The sequence below is a fragment of the Mobula hypostoma genome, chromosome 4, assembly GCF_963921235.1.
Source record: "Mobula hypostoma chromosome 4, sMobHyp1.1, whole genome shotgun sequence".
Taxonomy (NCBI): domain Eukaryota; kingdom Metazoa; phylum Chordata; class Chondrichthyes; order Myliobatiformes; family Myliobatidae; genus Mobula; species Mobula hypostoma.
The window spans coordinates 66,018,419-66,040,713 of NC_086100.1; the positions used below are offsets into that span (position 1 = coordinate 66,018,419).

The 22,295-nt window shown below is 38.2% G+C and overlaps 1 protein-coding gene across 1 annotated transcript in view; it reads left to right on the forward strand.

Annotated features, from left to right (window-relative positions):
* Positions 1-22,295, forward strand: part of LOC134345360 (ephrin type-A receptor 4) — a 133,836-nt gene that overhangs the window by 91,536 nt on the left and 20,005 nt on the right. Inside the window, exons 6-10 of the mRNA XM_063045889.1 lie at positions 10,749-10,873; positions 11,518-11,677; positions 12,144-12,255; positions 19,638-19,702; positions 21,097-21,210. Coding sequence (XP_062901959.1) covers positions 10,749-10,873; positions 11,518-11,677; positions 12,144-12,255; positions 19,638-19,702; positions 21,097-21,210 — 576 coding nt within the window. The remainder of the gene's footprint in view (positions 1-10,748; positions 10,874-11,517; positions 11,678-12,143; positions 12,256-19,637; positions 19,703-21,096; positions 21,211-22,295) is intronic.

Sequence of the window (22,295 nt, forward strand, 5' to 3'; positions counted from 1 at the left end):
AATCGAGGCGAGAAGAATGCAACTAGCGGGACACTGTCTCTGCCACCCCGAGCTACCTGCCAGCCTAGTCATCATATGGGAGCCCAAGCACGGGAGGATGAACCCTGGGTGCCCTCCCAAGACTATAGTCAACACGCTTCTAGAAGACAGTGGCACGGCTAATATAGATGAACTGAACACACTGATGAGGAACAGGGAGAAGTGGAGAGTCCGTCATCGTGCCCGGCGCTGGCCCCTAGGCCCGAGTCGATGTAGTAGTAGTGGTGGTGCATTGGATCCTCCATACCAGGTGATATGCAACCTGTTGAGTGCTCTCTGCGTAATGATTGCATCAATACGTTGAGTCCAGCGTTGATCTCCCGAGATGTTGACTCCCAGGAATGTGAAACTGCTCACCTTTTCCACAGCTGAACCCTCGATGAGACTTGGTGTATATTCTTCCTATTTCCATTCCTGACGTCCACAATAATTTTTTTGTCTTTCTGATGTGATGTTGATGTTGTTGCATCAGAAACAGTCAGAAAAACACCCCCCTACCTTCTATATGCAAGCTAATTCTGGATCCAACTAACCTGCCAACCGGACTTAATGTACTGGACCAGCATGCCATGAGGGAATTGGTTAAGTGCTCTTCTTCATGTAGCCCGTGCACATTTACCTATCTTCATCGATCATCTTTGTCAATTCCTTAAAAGAATCAGTCAAACATGTGAAACAAGACCTTCCCTACAAAAGCCATGCACCCAAGCCTAAGAAGTCCATGTTTTCCATTGCAGCTAATTCCTGTCTCTAAGAAATGTCAACAGTAATTTCCCTTGCACTGCTACAAATCTCATCAGCCTGTAGTATCCTGGTTTATCCCTGTTGCCTCTCTTAAACAAAGGATGACCTTGTCTTCTGGCACATCAGCATAGCCAAAAAAGATCAATCACTTCCCTTGCTTTCCTCAGTATCCTGGGATAGATCACATCAGACCCTGGGGGCTTATCTACCTTAATACTACATCAAGACATCCATCCCCTCCCTTAAACATTATCGGCCTGCCTGAGAATTGATTGAAAGGTAGCCAAAATTGCTATGGTCACATCTTACCCTATATTATTTTCCATTAATATCAACACATGTAAATGCTGTGTACTTGGTATCATGACAGGCCAAGTATTTCCATGTTTTTGTGTCATTAACAAAAGACACAATTGGCGTGTAGACACTAATGATTCAGATTGCAAAAATCAGGTGAATCTAGCTCTGAGATTGTAAAACTTATAAAAGTAACTATTTCACACCAAGCACTATTTCACATCTTGTACATCTGATCTTAACATCAGAATATGTGAACGTATGGCACTAGAGGATGCAGTGAATAATTACTGGAATGAGATATTTCAATTAAGAAGATAGAACTATTGAATCTGGGGATGTTCAACTTGGAGCAGAGGCGGTTGAAAGGAGATCTGATGATCAGAGACGTTTAAAAACAATTTGAAATAGGTTTATATAATTCAAAACATTTAAAATATTTCAAAAATAAAATAACTTGTAATTGTCAAAAAACAATCAAAAGTGTTAATTTATTGAAACTAAACTAATACTGTCCCCAGATACTGTTTTCCCTCTTGATTGCCAACCACATTTTGATGGTTGGGATTGTGCTAGAATTTCAGCTCGTAACTCATGTTAGGCTGAGGATACTAATACAGAACACATCTGATCTTTCAGCATGGGATAAATGAACTCCACGCATGACTCAATACCAAGTCCAGTGTCACAGCTAGAGCTCGGGTCTACCTGTATGTTGTAAAGTTTCATGCTGGAATTCTAAGATGTAGAACTTAGGAACACGCTGACCCATGCAATCCTCTTAGCTAGTAGCTCTCTCCAGAACTGCCTGCAAACTCCACCCAGTGCCTGTAAAATATTAAAATAAATGAACATTTGATGGAAGTCCTGTGGTTTTCTACAATAGCAAGTGGATGTGCTGATAAAGTCATTCGTACTTTAGGCACTGAACCAGCTTTGGAATCTGTTACTCATGCTGAGATGCAGATGTTAGGTGCTAAAATCCCACAAGGACCTCGCTCAAGTGTCGGTTTCATCTGTGCAAAGCCAGGCAGTGAGTGTCAGGAAACAAATTGATGGTGGTAGGAGATCAAAGCCGAGCACAGTCCCATCCTTGTTCACTGCCCTCATAGGCCATTTTTCAGCAGATGTTATGGGATAGGGATCACAGCAGAAATTTCATTCACTGTCTTCCAAGTAGAGGAAAACTGAAACCAACTGCAGTAAGCCTCACAATCAATAAGCACATAACTCTGCTCAGTCTTTTGTATTGCACAAAGTAGAATAGTTACCCACAGTAACTTAGTGAGATCCAACTTGACTTCATGAAATGAAGTACAGTGACAGCAATTGCTAAAGCAGAGTTTACTGCTTCCACTTACTGCTGCTGAGCGGCTTGGAACATTGTTAATTGTTACAGCTAACAGCAGTTACCATCCTGCATTCATTGTTACCTTTATATCCACCCTCTATTCTGGAGTCGATGCTTCATAACACTTCCCCCATTTCTTTATTGACATCTCCTCCTTCAGCTTGCCTTATAAAAATGCACTTCAGCTAAATTATCAGTCTCTCCTCCTTACATGCCATCTTAACCAAAACCCACATTTTTTATTATTACACCTCTACACCTCTAAGAGTTATCTGGATATTTGACTATACAGGAGCACCAAGCACACAGAAGATATTCTTCCTGCCTCAATACAAATTCATTGGGAACTCAGTGAATTTTAAACCAGGAAATATCATGAACAAATTCTGCTCCCGTTTTGTTGTGATTGACTGGCTATACTGGAGGATCAAAATGTATTTTAGCTAAAAGCCTCTTGTTTGTCCTGCTCAATATCATTAATGTCTTTTGAGTTTCCCCAACAATTTCTTCTATGAATACATCAAGTCAGGCTGGAGCCAGTCCACTAGTTCACTGTCAAGTTTATCTCAATACACAGTCATCCCAAATACCTTCATTTTCCTGGTGTGTAATGGAAGTTTTATTGCTCATAAAAAGCTTTGTGTCATTTAACTATAAACAGAACAGATGGTAAGTTAGTTTCAGGCAAAATGTAACCGCATTCCTCAAAGTGCACAGGCCATCATTAAAGAGGAGGTTATAGACCAAATTCTTTTATCTTTCCCTTCCTATCATACATTCCTTCAGAAATGTAGCAGGCCCTAAGCATCAGATTACAACCACTTTACCTTTGCGTGGTTTAATTGCAGCAGAATGTTCCTGACAGCATAACATGTAGGAACTCTTTCATTTAAAGAATTAAAATCTTTACCCACTGAATTGCTATACTAATTGATGTTTTTGCTCCATAGATATATTGTTAAGATTCTTTTATTCTAACAATGCTTCGACTATCCTTCCTTTTTGTAAAAACCTATGTTTTAAGAAATATATTCAGGTAGTAAAAAGCTGCTGTTAGCAAGACCAGGAACGATAACAATGTACTTGCAAGGTGTTTCATTTTCGGTATATTTTCGAGAATCTATGATGAGATGGTTTATTTTCTAGCTTTCTGTCCTTGAGTTATGATCTTCTTGGCAACCAATACTAATTAACTGCCAGTCAGAATTTTGGACGTTGTCAGTTGATTGACTGAAGTTATAAAACGGATTCAGCTTTGAATTAGTATTCCACAGGGAAACATTTTAATTTTATGATTGTTATCCTACTTTGAGTGAGCAACTGCCCCTGATATAGAGAGGGACTGTACAACTGCCTTGCTCATTTCCTGAGACTGAAGAACAGTAACGATATTTCCGATATCCTATGAAAGGTTGAGAGTGAAGAAAAATCAATGATAATCTGTGTATTCTAAAAACTCTGTCAATCAGAATTTTTAAAGTTATATCATAATGTAAGAATTAATAATATTTAGAATTTATTTTTCTCTAATGAAAAAACCGTTTCTCTTGCAAGCAAACAAAGTATTTGTAGCAGCTGAATTTCCTAGGCTTCCAGATAATTATTAGCTGGTGAAAATAAAATGGTAAATAAGTCTTGCTTGGATACGTTCGTAAATATGAGACGTATCAGTAGAAATCCAGATAACAATACACCTTCCGTTAACAACTTGTTATGTCTAGTTCTCTTAAACTAACTGCTCATCTTGCAGTCGCAACCACACAACTGATAATGCAACAAGGAAAGGAAAATGTCTAACCAAATCGTGGAAGAAATGTCCATCCTTAAAATGTCAAAGTAAATTGGATCCAGGTAGTTTCCATGAAAATATATGGAGAATTTTTAACTCATACCATTGAAATAATTACTTGATAACTATAACCCCCATTACTGTTCATGATACAGTAGAAGAACAATAATTATATGTTATGTAATTGGAAAAAACATTGTGAAGCATTCAGTTGCCTAAATGTCAGAACAACTTTTCTTTGGTGAATTAAAAGTAGGCAATATGTTTTGTTTTTATATATGATTATAAAATGAACTCTCATTTTGAATCACAATATTCAGTTGCCCTTTTGTTATTGCTATTTTTGGGAGTTTTTGAATCGGGGCAGCACGCAGATAACAAGCACTGAGCTGAACTGAATGTGTCTGAACTCTTTGATTCTGTGTTTTTAGCTCTTTCTTTGTTGCCGTTTGTGTGATTTGTTTTTGCACCGGGGGGGGGGGGTTAATGTTTATACCTTGAACGGGGTCCATGGTTTTCTTTGTTTCGTGGCTGTCTGTGGGAAAAATGAATCTCAGGATTGTATACTGCATACATTCTTTCAACAACAAGTGTACTTTGAATCTTTGAAAATATTTTCATGATATTTTAACTTGAATAAATGACACGTTCAGAACTAATTCTTGCTTTGCAATGTGCAGTATAGCAACTTGCATAAAGGCACTTGAGCCAGTTCAGTATTTACAAATCCACTTGGGATATCTTAAGATTCAGGAAAATTTCCTTCAAAACATTCTATTGTGCTCCATCAGGATCAGCTGCTCAAGTAATTTGTTGCTGGTTTACCTCTGTCTTGGAAGATGGTGGGCTTGTCCCCTCCTGAGAGTTGTGCACATATTCTAGGCAGACACCTCACTACACAGCTGAAAGAATGCTGGGTGGCTGGAGGGCTTTCAGATGTAATTTAAAGCAAAGTTTTGTCAGCTGTCTCAGATGTAAAAGGCCCTTTGATAATATTCAAAGAGCGGGGTATTCTCCCAGTAAAATTGCCATTGGATTTTTTTTTTGCTTCTACCAAAGCCTCGAGCAATTGATATGGTCAGGAGGCAGGGAGGTGGTGGGTTGCTCTTGGTGACAATTGATGTGGCCATTTGTTTCAATGGTGAACACACTTTGGCTCCTGCATCAGCGCTTTTACAACAGCAAACTTCACCCAGTGGAAAACACTTTGGTTGTTCTGAGGTGTAATTTGTCCTTTTTTGCACAATGGGTGGACAATTAGAGTTAATGGAAGGAAGAGGCTCTGAGAGAATCCCAGTCTTCAGCCATGGTGTGGCCCAGCATGAGGGTGCAAAAGTCAGAGTGAAAATATTCACAATAATTTCCCCCAGGTATGCTAAATGAGTGATCCCTCTCAGCTTCACCCACTAAGACATAATCCTGTCTTCAGCCAAATCAAATCACCCATGATTTCATTAAATATGGGTGTAGGCTTGAGGAGCTGAATGGCCTGCTGCTTCCAATTTGTAATCCACTCACATGTAATATCAAGAGGCAATTGAGGGAACTGGATACAGCAAAGACTATGGGACCAGATGATAATCTGGGCTATAGTACTGAAATTTATGCTTCAGAACTCGTATCTCTATTTCAGAACAGTTACAACTTCAACTTAACAATTTTGCTTACAAAAGGCAGGACAAATCCAATGTGGGTAAGTACTGTCCTTTATTTTAGAGGAATAGTGTTAGAAGCACTACATGGACTGAGCAGCTTGGTGAATTTTCCTATTCATGATCACATTGTATCGATTCTGACTTGGAAGTTTTTAAGTGCAGTGGAGGCAAGGACAGCATCAGAGTCGGAGTAACTGCTGCTGGAAATTAATGAGTTAATTTTCTGTCAAACGTTGTCAGACTTTAAGTTACTAACTTCAGTTTCCCACTCTATATAAACGGTGCCATAGCAAAATGAATAATCAATCAGCATTCATTGTATAAGTTACTAACAGAGAAAATCAATATCTTAATTAGCAACAGATAACCAAGCACTTCGCAAAAACACTAGAACAGTGCACCTGCATCGATAATATTGACAGTAGTTTTTACTGTTCTCAAAATTGGGCATTGTTTCCCATGAGTAGTTTATCTTTCCTTGCTATAATCATTTGGAAATTTCCACCACACTCTTGTGATTTTGGCATGGAAAACATCCATACCTTTGTTCATTTCTAGTGCTCTTGAGTTGGATAGGTGTATTTGAACAGCTGCACAATGTGGATTAGGCTACAGTAACATCTATTGAACTTTAATGTAAAAATGCTGCAAGAACTCAGCAAGGTAGGTAGCATCTACGGAGAGGATAAACAGTTGACATTTCAGTCCTGATGAAGGGCCTTGGCCCGAAAAGTCAACTGCTTATTCCCATCTATAGATGCTGTTTACTTACTGAGTTCCTTATTTAGTTGTGTCAAAAGGATCTGTGATATACATTCGATGAGACATCTTCCTCAAGATGTGACTCCTTATAAATAAAGATTAATTTCTTAGCCATTTATGAATTAATGAATCAAATCAGAGTTGAAGGCAGGAGAAAAATATGAGTGGTTCAGTAAATGTTTGAATACAACTTCTGAGTTCACGTAATATCTTATGTTTCTGAATGTCTTGGCCAAGCTTCATCCATTTAAGCCCCACTCAATCTGTCCATTATTCTGTGCGCTTTAATCAACAGCAGCAACTCTGTATCGACAAAGTGCTGTAAGTGGACACTGCATTATGTGTGGTGCACGGAATTACTAGAATTACATGAGATACAGGGGAAGGCATCACACAGGATCAATGGTCAAGAATCATGAAAATTGCTAAAACCAGCCTTGTGCTGATCACTCATACTAAAAGTCTAAATTATTCCATACTTTCCAAATCTCTGGAGGTTCTCAAATTCATTTTTTGTTGATTTGTTTTGACATGATTGATCTGAGAACACAAATGGACATGCTTAATTGTTAAAAGATAGCCATAACACATTAGAAGTACAGATGACATATTTCGACCAAATCTATTTACTGGAATAGAACAGCAGTTCCAGCAAAATGATCAATGAGTTGTGTTTTTGACGGAAGGGTTCAGTAATAGGTTAACTACTTACCTTTTTGCTTATATAAGGATTCCATTCAGTAATGTAACTTCTTATATGAAAAATCTAGAAACATGAACAATTTTTCAATTTGATTTTAACGCAGCAAAAAATTGTCCTTTGCTCTTTGATCTGTTTGCAAAAATTAGGCACTCATGAAATATTTAAAATTAATAGGGAAAATTAAATTTTTCTTTAAAACATCACTCACAAATTGCTTTCAAGCTGAATGTTTTGTTTTGATATTTAGATTTGAGGCCAACTCTGTAGGAAATATATGCAGTAGCATGCTATGTTTTTCTTGGCAGGTCATAAGTCTTCATTACCAGATTTTAAGAAAACACACACATTTGATGGATTGAATTGGCGGAGACAAACCAACTATGTTTTGTTAAGTCGAAGTATATTTTAATGTATGAATATGAAAATCCTCTGGATTCTTATCTGAAACGAATAATGTGAAATGTACATTTTCTGTCTTGCACATTGCTGCTGTAATACTATAAAGTCAATGTCACAGTAAAATTGACTTTCAGCACTTCTTTATTTCCAGTTAAATACAGAGGGACACAGATTGCAAAGCCCCATATATTTAATGTTAGTTCCACAAGTGCTGTTTCAAGGTGTACCAGTCATACTTCACTACAAAATATTATTGAAATAAATTACTTGAAGGGAAATGCTTGATACTCTCCATATCTTACGTCATTCAATAATAGTATGAAATATTATAGAATCAGTTTTCCTTTTCATTCTTCACTGAGTTGAAAGGAGTGACTGATTTTCATTGAAGGTACCTCTAGTGCCTCACTGACCAAATTGGATGCCATTGATTATAGGTATTCTCAGATCCATACAGTGCATGGGGTTGAGGTAATGTTAAAGGACCTCACACTCTCATTTTGACATTGTAACTGATATGGGGCATTAGAGCCTATAGTGTGTTACTTTTGAGTGTGGGGTTCTATTCTATGGTGATGGTGGAAGATAGAGCATTGACACTTGTGGTATCACTGTGGTGTTGGAGGGTAGGGACATGTGCTGCAGTCAGTGGGCAGGGAAAGCACTGGAGGTCTGGATCTTCAGTCAGGTTCATGAAGTGGGATCTGGCTAAGGATAGGGCAGTCAGTGAAAAACGTAGTATAAGATTGCAAATTGATAGCTGCACTGGAAAACTAGGCAGGTGATGGGATGGGAAGATCAGGGCACTAGAGCCTGGGCCTCACAAGGTTATGTTGGTTGAAGCTCTGCCCCAGGTAATTGAGATCAAGATGGCTGAGTGCTGTGTGGTGGCCATATTTACACAGAGTAAGATAGGGTGAGCTGAAGGGGTCTCGGCCCAGTGCTGGTCTGTGAAGTGCAGGTCATCCAGGAAGTAACTGATTACGCCTTAGTCCAAAGTCCTCTCTGTAAAAGGAAAGTTGCACAGGAAATTATATCCTGTTTGCTTATCATAGACATGGTATCAGAGGGACAAAATTGATTCACGTTCAGAAGCATGTGGCTGAATTTTCAAAAGAGGCCGAAGTGGTCATTGTCCCTTTTCACTCTGGAATTTTATATTCAGTTCTGAATTCCTGGGTATGTGCTGTTACAAGATTTTCTGTTTGGTGAAAGTAGTGTTTCCCATGAATTTGCCAGCAAGAACTCACAAGCTAATTTAAGAGCAATATTGATGCCAGCCATCGGGGAAAACTAGGGAAGGGAAATAATTAGGTTATCTGCTGTATGCAGAAGTAAAATATGGAATATCAGTGCTAGTTTCTCTTTCTGAAACTTGTTTGGGCAGTAGCTCTTGGCTGGAATTAAACATTTTAGTTTCTTGACCAAGGACCATTTTTTGACAGTGAGCCTCAGGAGACTGTTCAAACATGGAGGTTCTGCTGCCAAGCCCAGCACTTCTCTGAAAGCTGCAGCTGGCAAGCAGGATTAGAAGCTCAAATAGAGCTTTCCTTTTTCTAAACCATGACATTTGTCTTGTTTTAAAATTTGCTTAAAGATAATCTACACAACCATAAGCAATAATTGACATTTTGTTCAGATGGCGATTATAAGTATTTGAAAATAGTATGAAGTAAGCATAAATATTGTTTGTGTATCATAGTAGAAAATAGCACAAAAGCTGTTGGCTTCTATTATCATTTCAATTCATTTCTTTGCTCAGGTGACTATTTATGCTTACTGTTTTCCATAGTCAGTGCCCCCTCTCTGTGTATTTGAAAGAAAGGAAAGCCTGCATTTAGAAGGCAATATGGTATTTCCTCTGAACCAGTGATTTGCCCAGTGGCTGTTTTGTGTAGTTCTTCATTGGTTCTATTATATTTCTTTGTTCTACTGTGAATACCTGAAAGAAAAATGAATCTCAGGGTAGTATATTGCGACATATACATACAATACTATATACTCTGAACTAAAGTGATTTACACCCAATTAGCTAGATGTCAAAATGTAATGAAGCGATCAGTTTGTGCAGAGCAAGGTTCCAGAAATGGATTTGTCATAATGTTAATCTTTTGAAATGATGTTGATTGAGGGATGAATATTGATCAAGGTATTGTGGATAATTCCCTAGCTGTTATTAAAATAGTGCAATGGGATATTTTCTGTCAATCTGAGAGATGCAGATAGGACCTAAATTTGACAGCTCATTATAAAGGCAGCACAGCACAATGCTCGTTCTGCACTGCACTGGAGTGTCAACCTTAATTTCTGAGCTTAAGTTTTAACAGTGAGACTTGAATCCACAACTTTCCAACTCAGAGATTCGAGTGCTATCAGTTGAGTTATGGCATAAAGCTGTGACTATTGATGTCTTGTTTAGTTCAGTTTGAAAGTGATGGACTTTTTAGTCAAAGTAGTTGGAATCAATGACAGCACACTTTTGATAAAAAGAAGACTGGCTCTCTGAGACAAATTTAATTTGAGTACATCATTGCATCTAGTGATATTGGCAAATAACAGCAGGGGCACGGCCTTTAGTGACAGCAGGAATCAATCTTCAATCAATGTGAAATCATTTGCACAGGCTACAGAAGGCCATGTTCTCAATTGACCTGAAAATGGATTTCCTTAAGACTCAACATCCTTAAAAATGTAAACCGAGCACATTCTGCTCCTTCTTAAGGCACATTCAGTATTTGAAGTCAGATGCCAGAAACTTCAGGTGCAAAATGTGCAAAGGTTCATGAATACTGGGAAAAGAATCAACATTTATTCCTACTGCATACATTCTTCAAGAAAGCAGTTAAGTTGGAAATTGTCTTGGTTAATGGGGAAATATATTGAATTTCACTGAAGATCATTTAAAAAAATGCCCCTGCAATGCCTGCAAAAGATTATTTCTGCTTGAAGTCTCATATTTAGCGAGTGAATTAATTTCTAAAGGTAATCTACTGTATTTATTCCACTCAGCTCCATCTTCTGTTGGCATAATTCAAGCTAAAGAGATAACAAGACATGGTGTTACTTTGGTCTGGCCAGAACCTGAGAGACCAAACGGTGTTATACTGGAGTATGAGATCAAGTACTATGAAAAGGTTAGTGATCTGTAGCTGTCAAGTTACATAAATTATTATTTGTTATTTAGAGATACAGCTTGGTAACAGGCTCTTTCTGCTCAACAGGCCCACACTGCCTAATCACATCCTTGTGAACAGTTAACGTACTAACATGCCCAATCACATCCTTGCGACCAGTTAATGTACTAACTAGTACATCTTTAGAATGTGGGAGGAAACCCATGTGGTCATGGGGAAAATGTGCAAACTCCTTACAGGTGGTGGCAGAATTGAACCTGGGTCATTGGTGCTGTAATAGCATTACACTAACCGTAGCGCCCGAATGTACAATATTTACAAAATATACAATACCACAGTGCATTGAGCCTTTACCAGCGCTTTCAAACAGTGGTCATACTTGTTCATTTGCTCATATTTTTTTCTTTCGGTTTCTTCTTAAGGCATAGGCAGATCGTAGGTTCATAAGTATGCAGTTTGCAACAGTAAATGTAATCTCTCTACCACAATGAACTGAAAAATCATGTCAGTAAGCTCTTTTTAGAACCTCCTTTCCTCCCTGGGGTAGAGCACATACTGAACACAGAACTAACGTATTTTTTAGTCTGTGTGTTAATTCATTGTATTACCATTTCCTTACTAACATATGATTGATTTCTTTGTAGGATCAAAATGAACGCAGTTACAGGATTGTTAAAACTCTCTCCAGAAATACAGAAATCAAAGGCTTGAACCCCTTAACAGCCTATATGTTTCATGTTCGTGCACGAACAGCTGCAGGATATGGCGAGTTCAGTGCCCCATTTCAGTTCATAACCAACTCAGGTATTAAGCAATTCAGATATCTTTTCAGTCAATGCTGTTCCCATTGATTTTCTCAATTTACGTTGCATATTATATTGAGCTGCGTCTGTAAGCAATACCTACCCAGAAACATCTTTGCGTCTCCTGTATGTGACCCCTGTGTGTGGCAGAGAGTGCCAACAAGCTATTCAAAAGTAACAGCTTTTCAGTTCAAGCTACAACTGCCCTTCAACCTATGGGGCAGCTTACTCTTTCCAGGCTGGGTAACTGTCAGTAGGTGAACTCAACTGATACGGTAGTTCTGGCTGAGCCTAGCTGAATTCAGCAAAGATCCGTAATTAACTCGGGAAGATGTGATCATGTTCTTCTTGACTGAGCCACATTAAAGTTTTAATGTTTCATTAAATTCAACCCCATCTCCAATTTTTCCTATCTTTCAAAGCAAAGTGTCTCTATTGATCAATGCAAATATTCTGCTCATCTCTAGCTCCTTCAGCTATCATTGGTGATGGTGCCAGCCCCACAGTTTTGCTGGTGTCCGTGGCTGGAAGTGCAGTTCTACTTGTGATACTCATCTCAGCCTTTGTTATAAGTAGGAGGTAAGATCTGATTCTTTCAATCAATGCACCAGCTGCTCGACGACTGAAAGCTAAAGACATGCTACTGACAATTTTTTTCTTTTTCATGCATGTGCTGTGAATATATTTTTGGCAAAGCCAGTTCTTATTATCCATCTGTAATCTCGCTTGAGCAACTGTTAGTGAATCGACTTACTGACTTCATGAATCCCCATACATTGTTTGGATAATCTACTTCCTGGTTTGTTGGGGGGGCGGGGGGTTGCGACAGAATTTGGACTCAGTGATAATCAATGGGATGATCTCCTATTTCCAAGATGGGATGCTGCTTTATATTAAGTGTGTTTTGCTGGTGATGCTGTTTTATTTGAATGGCGGACCCCTTGGTTGTAGAAGTGAGGGACTAAAGTGATGTTGTTGATGATCTGATGCAGTTCTTCTTGTTACAAATTGTAGCCAGAATGCATGAGTGGTGAAGAGTAGGAGCATCTGAGCTGGTAGATGGGAGTAGACCATTTTGTCCTGGACAGTGTCGGATGCTTGAAAGATATTGGAACCACACTCACTTAGGCACACAGTATTCCATAGCGTTTCTGATTGTTCATTTTCACTGATGAAGAGAGAGATCATGGGGGAGTAAAAAGCTGAGCCACTTGCTGTGGAACATCCTGGTGTTGTAATCAGTACTAATCTATTTATCATCATGGTGATGTGGGTTTCTAGGTTACAGGTGGTCAAAGATTCAGCAACAGTGGTCAGGTAGTTAGACTACTCTTTGTTGAATAGGGTTACTACTTGTCGATAATGTCACAAGAACATTGCATGACATTTTATCCATCCAAGCCCAAATGTGCAGGCAAGAAAAGACTGTTGAAAATCCAAGGACTTATGATCAAAACTGACTACCATCAAACCAGCTGTGATTATCCTGACATCTGGCATAGCTGAGGGAAGTCATTGATGAAGCAGCTGCAGGAACACACCCTGAGCAATTCCTACACTGATATCCTAGAACAGAGATAGCTAATTTACAACAACCACAATAATCTTTTTTTGTGCATGGTATAATTATACATTGTACAGAGATTTCCCTTTTTATTCCCAGTTAAATTTGGCTTTTTGGACATTAAGTTTTCACATTATTGCCTCTGAGTTACCTTGACAGAGCCCTTGAACTTTTCACATCTTAATTCTTGCTGCTTTGTTCTCACCTAATCTCATTCTAAATAGACCAAGGATAGAGTAACCCTGGCCCTCCTGTTCCCACCAGCCTCCATTTTCAATAGATCATTCTTCACAATTTATGCCACCTTCACTGATAATTCCATTGCTAGGCAATTTTCCCTTCTCTTCCCAGCATTCCAAAGAAGTCATTCTGTTTATAGCTTCCTGGTATTTTATTCTATCTCCAACAACCTTTCTCACAGTCCTTTCCTGCGCCGCTGGAGGGGATGCAGCACTTGTCATTTTGCCCCTCCTTCCCTTCCACCATCCAGAAACCCAAATAGCCTTTGCAGGTGTGTCAGTAATTGACTTGCATTCTTGCAAATGAATGTACCACACTTGGTGCTCACAATGTGGTCTTCTCTATATTGGAGAAGTTAAATGCCAATTAGTTAATTGTTTGGGTGGTACTTCTATTCAGTCTGCGTAGGCAACTCAGCACTTCCAGTTGACTGTCACTTTAGTTGTTCTTTCCACTCCTAATTGGCTTTCTGCATTGTTCCATCAAGGAAAGACACCTCATCTTCTTTTTGGGTACATTTTAGATATCTTGCTCTGACTACTATTTCTCAGAGCTGACCCATTTTACTCTCTTCACAGAAGCTGCCTGATTTGCTGGCCATTTCTAGTTTTCTTGTTGAAGTTTCCAGAACAGCTCTGACCAGCATTTCACAGCTCTCACAATGTCCCTTATCTTGTTTCTGCTCTCTCACCCTTCAACTCACTTAACTATTAACAAAATGATTCCACTAAAATCGGATCACTTCAGCAAACCTGGCTTCAATCTTTATTTAAGATTGATCATAACTTTGTCTAGATTACAAGGGGCTAAAATTGCTCTCAGCCAGAATAGCTGACAAAATGGGAACTAGCAGATCACCAGTTTTAAACTACACCTGATTTTCTTTTCTTTTGCAGTGAAGATCAATGTTGCTACTGATTAGGCTACACCTGGTACCATAAAATTATACTTCCACTGAGAAGGAAGAAGTTGAAAAGCAAAACAAAAGCCCTCCAATGGACCAATCTGTCTACTATTTCTAAAAGAAATTCCAAAATATAACTGAAAGCAATTTTTTAAAAATATCAAACTTCAGTATTCATTAAATATCATATGATATTGACTTGGCGTCTTATGATACAATAAAAAAAATTCTTGTTTGCATTAACCTGGGAAAGCATATCACAGCAAAATACAACTTTACTCAGACCGCTTAAAATTTCCAAAATACTCTGCAGGTCGCTTGTATTTCTTGCCAAACTCCAACTCTGGTAACCTTGAAACATCTGTCAGGTTATATTATTCTGAGTAATACATCATGAATAATTGTACAGAGATATTCTAACCTGAAGCTGTTTCCAGGAAACAAAGCAAAAAGTAACAGACAGCATAATTTGCTGAGAAATCTTTATTAAAAGCCACTGTAATAGGACGTAGTAATGACAAGCATGATAGTTTAATATCACATCCATTTATTTTGATGGCTTTATTATTTAAGACAGGATTGATGGCACTATTCATTGGAATTCTAATTATGACTTGCCACCTAAGAGCATTGAGATTCATTGAATGTAGAAGCTGATGAATTCTGTGCTATAAATACTGTTATTCTCAGGCTTTGATAAACAGGATCTGGTGATTGGCTCTCCATGGATCATTCTTAGAAAATGAAATGTTCACCTTTGGCCTCATTGATTTTTTTTGTATCAGATGGAAAATTGTCAGAAGAAAACTGGTGGGGTAACCAGTTTTGCCATGTCGGGAGCAATCTTGTGCATTTGCTGTTCAAAGGTGAACTACTGTTTATGTTACTACAAAGGAGCCTTAAATCTGGTGATAACAGCCATGCTTGTGGATCGCAATAAATCACAGATGGAAATCGATTGAATTCTGCTCCTTGCCTTTTAAAGATTGCTTTTTATTTAAAGTACTTCAGCGCTGTTTACTTATGGGTGAGCCAACTAATCTGTCAAAGCCCAAAAATCTGTAATAAACTGGGGGAAAAGCAAATAGGGAATGTTTGCAGGGCTATGGAACAAGTCAATAGTGGAATAAGTAATAGATTTGGACAGGAATGTTATGGAACTACATTCTTTTTATATAGAAACAGTTGCAGCCAGGTGTCATGTGGATGGGCATTGCGTAGATGTTGATAAAGTGGAAGAGGAACAGGAACGACATTGTTTCAAGCTTATTCCAATTCTTTACATCAGTTCTAACATACATGCATCACTGAAAATTAGAATTTCTGCTTTATGTGCATAATTAATTTGGTATTTGGATTTCAGGAGGATGTAATAGGTGAGCAGGTTGTTTTGATGTAAGAATACTTACATAGGATTTATATTTGCTTGAAAGAGCAATTGAAGCAAAATGTGATTTCCTGATGTTTACTGGAAGGAGGCAGATAAAATGAGTAACTAAAGACATCAGGTATGAATGCTTAAGTATGTAGCTATAATTTTAATTTGCCTGTGAATTTTTGATTCTGTTAGCTATAGCAGTATGCAGAATACACTGAATTGGAAATTGGATCCCATGTTGTTACACTTATTAGTTTGAGTCATGTATGCTCCAGAATTTCCCATCGCAGTGCTTCTGACAAAATATTTGTCATTCCGTTTCGGATGATCTCGTGCTCATTCAGAAATGCCCAATAATTTCTACACATTTATGATGTGTTATAGTAGACAACATAGACCATATAGATTCCAGCTTATTTCATGATTTATGTTAGATAGTCAAGCATAGCATTGAATACTCAAATGACCATATTATTCAGGGGTAGATGATTTAGTTGAAGTTGAACTATGTTTGGTTCAGCTTCTTTTGGCAGAGAACAGAAAGAATTAAATGTTTTTTTCTTTATCCAGAAAAGGTTAAGTATCGATTAGGTACTGAAATTAATATTAATTAACTAAGGACTTGGAGGTATTTGATAAAGGGAGCACAGGTGGGGATTAAAATTACTTCCCCTTCAATTTATAATAATTTAGAATGCAATATTGGTAGAGGCAGATTTAACAACTTTAATAAGCAAGTTGTTTAAATACCTGAAGGTGAAGTATTTCCAGGCATTTGGGATTATATAATTTAGTGGGAATAATGGAATAAATATACTGAAGAGAAGGCAAACACTTTATGGACTTTTTGGGTTCTTCCTCTGCTTAAACATTCACTGTGACATCCAAATCCAGCCGATGTAATACATCAACAATTTCAAAAAGCTTTGAATAAGCTGCCACACAAAAGTATATTAAACAAGAGTAGAGCTAATATACTGGTGTGTATCGAAATGGTTATTTAAAGTCAAATTCAAGTTTATTGTCATCTACATCTGTATGCACAGGTACAATGAAAAACGTACATGCAGCAATATCAAAGATACATAGCAACTATAAACAGCATTCTGAAGAAAAAATCATAAATTAAAAGTAAATGATTCTGAATTTTTACATGAAAGAACACAGGTTAGAACAAAAGTTCTTCTTTAAGTGCAAAGTGATCATAGTATTGCTGAACTGCAATAATTTGGGTTATGTCAGTTGGTTCAAGAACCAAATGATTGAAGGAAAGTGACTTTTCTGCAACTTGGTGGTGTGGGACATCAGGCTTCTGTGCTTCCCTCTTGATGGCAGCTCTGCGAAGGTGGCACGGCCTGGATGGTGGGGATCTTTGATGATGGATGCTGCCTTCCTGAGGTAGTCTCTTGTAGATACTACCAGTGGTGGGGAGGAATGTGCCTGTGATGCATTGGGCTAGGTCCACAACTCCGCAGTTTCTTATGTCCCTTTCCATTTGAAATGCCATACCAGACAGTAATGCAGCCAGTCATTTACAGGCTAGGAAGTTGGGAGCAGTGGAATGTTGCTGGACTCTGAGGATCTCGATGCTCACAGTCTAGACCCATGCTGTGAGTGAGAGGATGGAGTGTAATATATCCAAAGTTGCAGCAAAGATGGGTGGGAGTATAACCTCTGAAACAGATGCTGATAGGCTTCAGTCAGCTAAGCAAATGAAATCCAATACGGAAATATGTGAGATCATCCATTCTGGTAATGAAAAAAAACAAGTATTTTTTAAATTATCTGATACCTCAGGAATTGAAAGGTGTGAAAGAGCTTGTAAATGCATCATTCAATGATAACACACAGAGATAGCAAGCAATTGGAAAAGCAAACAGTATGTCGACCTTTGACTGAAGGAGTATTGAGTACAAGACTAGAAATGTCTTGCACCAATTATATGAATTCTAATACCAGTGCTCCAAATATGTTGGATACAAGTCTGGTCTCCCTACCAAAGAAAGTTTAAATTTGCAAAAGTGAGGTTCATGAAGTTAATTTGTAGGATGCTGGGTTTGTTGTATCAGGAAAAATTAAAAGCTGGCTCTGTACTCCTTTGAATTTAGAAGAATGTGTAAGGATTTTATTGAAATGTTCATCACATCCTGATGAAGAGTCTCGGGCCGAAACATCAACAGTTTACACAGTTCCATAGATGCTGCCTGCCAGCTGAGTTCCTCCAGCATTTTGTGTGTGTTGCTAACATTTTTACATGACTTGGCAGAACTAGTATAGAGATGATGTTTACCCTGAGTGGAGTATCTACCACAAGGGAGTATCTAACAATGAGGGAATGATTATCCATTCAGAAATTATGTTTTGTTTTAAATTCCAAAGAGTAGTGAATCTTTAGAATTCTCTGTCCAAGAGATCTGAGGAGGATCAGTAATATTCAAGACAAAGATAGATAGAGTTTTGGTTAGTATGGGAAAGTGATGATGAGATAAAAGATCAGCCATGACTTTTTTAAATAGTAAACAAGATAATAAAGATTGAATGGCCCACATTGTTGTCCAATGCGGCTTCCTATTGAAAGTCTCTTTGTGAAATGCTTTACACCAATTTGAGTGAATTATCAAAGCCTACCTTATTTGAATCACAGCTGATAACGATGCTGTTCCATCACAGTGGGAGAGTACACACTGAGAATTAATTCTGATGGAAAGAGTATGGGCTTGGATGTCCCCATTGCTAGCATTGTGTTTATCCACTTGCCGACATAATGCTAATCTACACTGAAACAAAGTATTTTTAAATGATCCACATGGAGCATCTGATAGCTGTAAATAACTTCCTACAGGTTAGAGCAAGACCCCTTCCCATGTACTATTTGTTAAACTATACTGAGGTCACAAACAAGGATGTTAAGTTAATCTTGTATTTGGATTTAAAAACATTGCATGACTTTTTTTATTCTTGTTTTTCCAAATGAACAAAAGCTCTTAATTGTCAAAATTAACACAAAGGTTTCATTTTCTGGCATCTTCTTTAGCTGCATAAACCTTTCACTGAATCCTGGTCAATGATCTGCTACAGAGTGATCCCAGTAATTAATCCTTCATCAGCATTCTACATATTCAAAGAAAAAGTAATCAAGGTTTACCTCCTTTTCTCTTGTACGAGCAGGGCAGATTGAAGTCAGAGGTTTGACAATATTATCAGTGAAAAGTTTACCCATTGCCAATATCTTTTATTCTCGTCTTTATCTAGTCTTTGAATAATAATGGCAGCAAGAACAAAGCATTGGCGTTGAGACTCCAACTGTTTTGCCCCCTTGAGTGAATCCAACCATGTTAATACTGTATTGTTTGTGCTTTGGCAGCCTGCAGAGGATGTCCCCTCTGTCTCACCTACAATCTGCGGACCCTTCTGACCCCTGCTGCTTATCAAAGCACTCTCTACCTGTGCCCTGTCATTCCACATAAACCTTTCTAATTACATAAGTCAAACAGTTACAAAGGCTTCCTTATTCTATTCAGGCTTAGTCAGGTAAGCCATCTCCAAATGTCAATTTATTTTCTAAGTCTGCAACTGGCTATTAACATTCATTTCCCTTGTTCCATGAGTGGCTAATGAGTTCTCCAGCTTTCTCAGTGGTTAATGATACACAGCAGTGTCTTACCCCAGGCAAAGTTCAGCAGGTGACAGTCATGCAAGTAGGGACGAGGGGGAGGAGACCCAGACCTATAATTACAAAGCAAAAAAGTACAATTGAATGTTTGAACGGTGGGGTGCATTCCCAGCTAAGCAGGTGGTCTTGAATTCCTAATTTCCGCCCCCCCCCCACCTCCCTATTGTCATTAATCTTAATGCTTTATTTTCTGTCTATGCAGACGCAGAAAATACAGTAAAGCCAAGCAGGATGCAGATGAGGAGAAGCATTTACATAATGGGCAAGGTATGTGATATTAAGCAACAATTTATACCAGAAAGGTATTTGCACTTTTGTACCTAAAGAGAATGTGTTAAAGAATTTACAGGGCTCAGCATTGTAGATCAGCCCTTTGTACTAATTCCGTTCTACTAGGTAACAATAGTCTTTCATCCTGGTGGTTATTTATTTTGAGAGCTCTGGGTAGATATCCAGGCTCAGATCTGTAAACTCTCAAGGCTGTCTTTTGAGCATTCATTTCTTTGAAATGTTATTAAAAATGTGGGCACCCTACTTGCATCACCATACTATATTGATCTGACATTAGGATAAAGTTGGAGTGGGTTTGTGAGATCAGGTAGTGTCTTTTAAGTTCTGAGCCAGGAGGACCTGCTATCTTATTTCAAGACTAACACCAGACTAATACCATACAGAAGACTGTACATAAGTTACTTCAAATACAAGTGGTTTCCATATTGTAATATTGTTGGTGCCAAATTTATGTTGTTATTAATATTCATTTCAAATCAGAGAAATGTCCTTGAGAGCATTCCTTATGCCAAATCATATAGAAATCTGCTTTGTGCCTTTAAACATCAATTCAACAAACTTCAAAGAACTCACAAATGTTGTTGTTGATAAAAGGATAACAAACTTATACTCATACCTCACAGTATGTTGGCATGTAGTTAAAAAAATACTAACCATTCTAAAATCTCAGCTGGATCTTGATCTGTGTTAATTTAGCTGAGCAACTTTAGGAAGCACAATTTGCCTCAGGCTTTGGAGCATGAAGGAACTAAGATTCCATCTCCAGATCTTTATCCAGTTACTCATGTTACAAGCTGTTATGTAAAGTCAGATGTCGAGTTTTTACAGTCCTTCAGTGGATGAAAGGCTGGCTGACAGTCAGTCAATTACCATCCAAAAACATGCATCAGGAAACAAGTATTAGATATACAAGTTTGTTCTGAAGCCAAACACTGGTGTCTGGGAGATCAGGAGAGAAAGATTGGTGAACAGATTCCTCCCTGTAAAATGCTGATATTGCTACATTATAATGGTACAGAATTAACAATGCAACATCTCTAGTAAGAGGTACAGTCGACGTTTCGGGCTGAGACCCTTCGTCAGGACTAACTGAAAGAAAAGCTAGTACTACTAGCTCTTCTTTCAGTTAGTCCTGACGAAGGGTCTCGGCCCGAAACGTCGACTGTACCTCCTCCTAGAGATGCTGCCTGGCCTGCTGTGTTCACCAGCAACTTTTACGTGTGTCGCTTGAAATTCCAGCATCTGCAGGTTTCCTTGTGTTTACAGAATTAACAATGTTTTGTTGGTTTATAATGGAAACATATATTCCCTTCACATCAATTTGCATAAACACTGAAAAATATTTTTTTTCTATTGTGTGTATTTTAAAGGGGTGAGGACATATGTCGACCCTTTCACATATGAAGATCCCAATCAAGCTGTTCATGAATTTGCCAAAGAAATTGATGCTTCTTGTATTAAGATTGAAAGAGTGATTGGTGTAGGTAAGTTATTGAGACAATATATTTATAGATTGAACCAGAGTGTATTTATGATCAGCTTTCTGGTTGGACACTATATTTTTAAACTTTCTTGTTGAAAATTGCTTGATAAAGGTGAGGCAGCAGATGCAAAGGAACAGAACTATTTTGCATACCATGATTAAGAAGGATTTAGATGCTTGCTCTTCTGCAAATCAAGGCTAATCTCAGAAGATTATAGAATCATTAATGTTTATGCTAGGTTCTCTCTGGTCATATCCTTTGAACTCCAGAGGTTAGAGATGGTCATGGAACTTCCTCCTGTTGGTTGCTTAATTGTCTTCCAGCTTTCATGACTGTATCTGGTAAAAAGAGTTTTTGTGATCTGATCCATTGGGTGTAGTATTGATTAGCTCAGTCTTTAGGGAATGGAAAGGTTGTCCGTAGTTTAGCTTTGCCACTTTAGCAGTCCATTATTAACAGCACACTGCATTTAATTAGGATAACCACCACTGCTTTGTAAACTTTTAGGTAAAAAGAAATGTTATAGATTATGGTAGAAAATAGTTCCATAGTTGTGAATTGTGACCATGAGTTTTAGGGTCACGGAAACTGGCCCGTTGGCCCATGACAAAAAACATCTAAACTTTAAAGAGACGCTTGGATAGGCACAAGGATATGAGGAAGATGGAGGGATATGGACATGGTGTAGGTAGGAGAGATTAGTGTCTGAGTGTTTTTGATTTGCTTTTTAGCTGGTTCGACACAACATTGTGAGCCAAATGGCCTGTTCCTGTGCTGTATTGTTCTATGTTCATCCACGTTTCATTAATTGGGATGAAATTAAGGCTGTTAGGATAAGTGCTTTCTACAACTAAATAAAAAAATGTAATTGCATAAAAATATGCTACAGCATTGCAAAACATTAACTAGACTACATCTGGAGTTCTCTGTTTGAAGTACCTACAACATAGGAAAAATATTTTGGCCTCGGAGGAGCTGCAGTGTAGATGGACGAGAATGACACCTATATTCCTAAGTTAAATTACGTGAAGAGATGCAGAAACTAGGGTGGAATTCCCCAGTGTTTCGAAAAGCAAGGGCTGTTC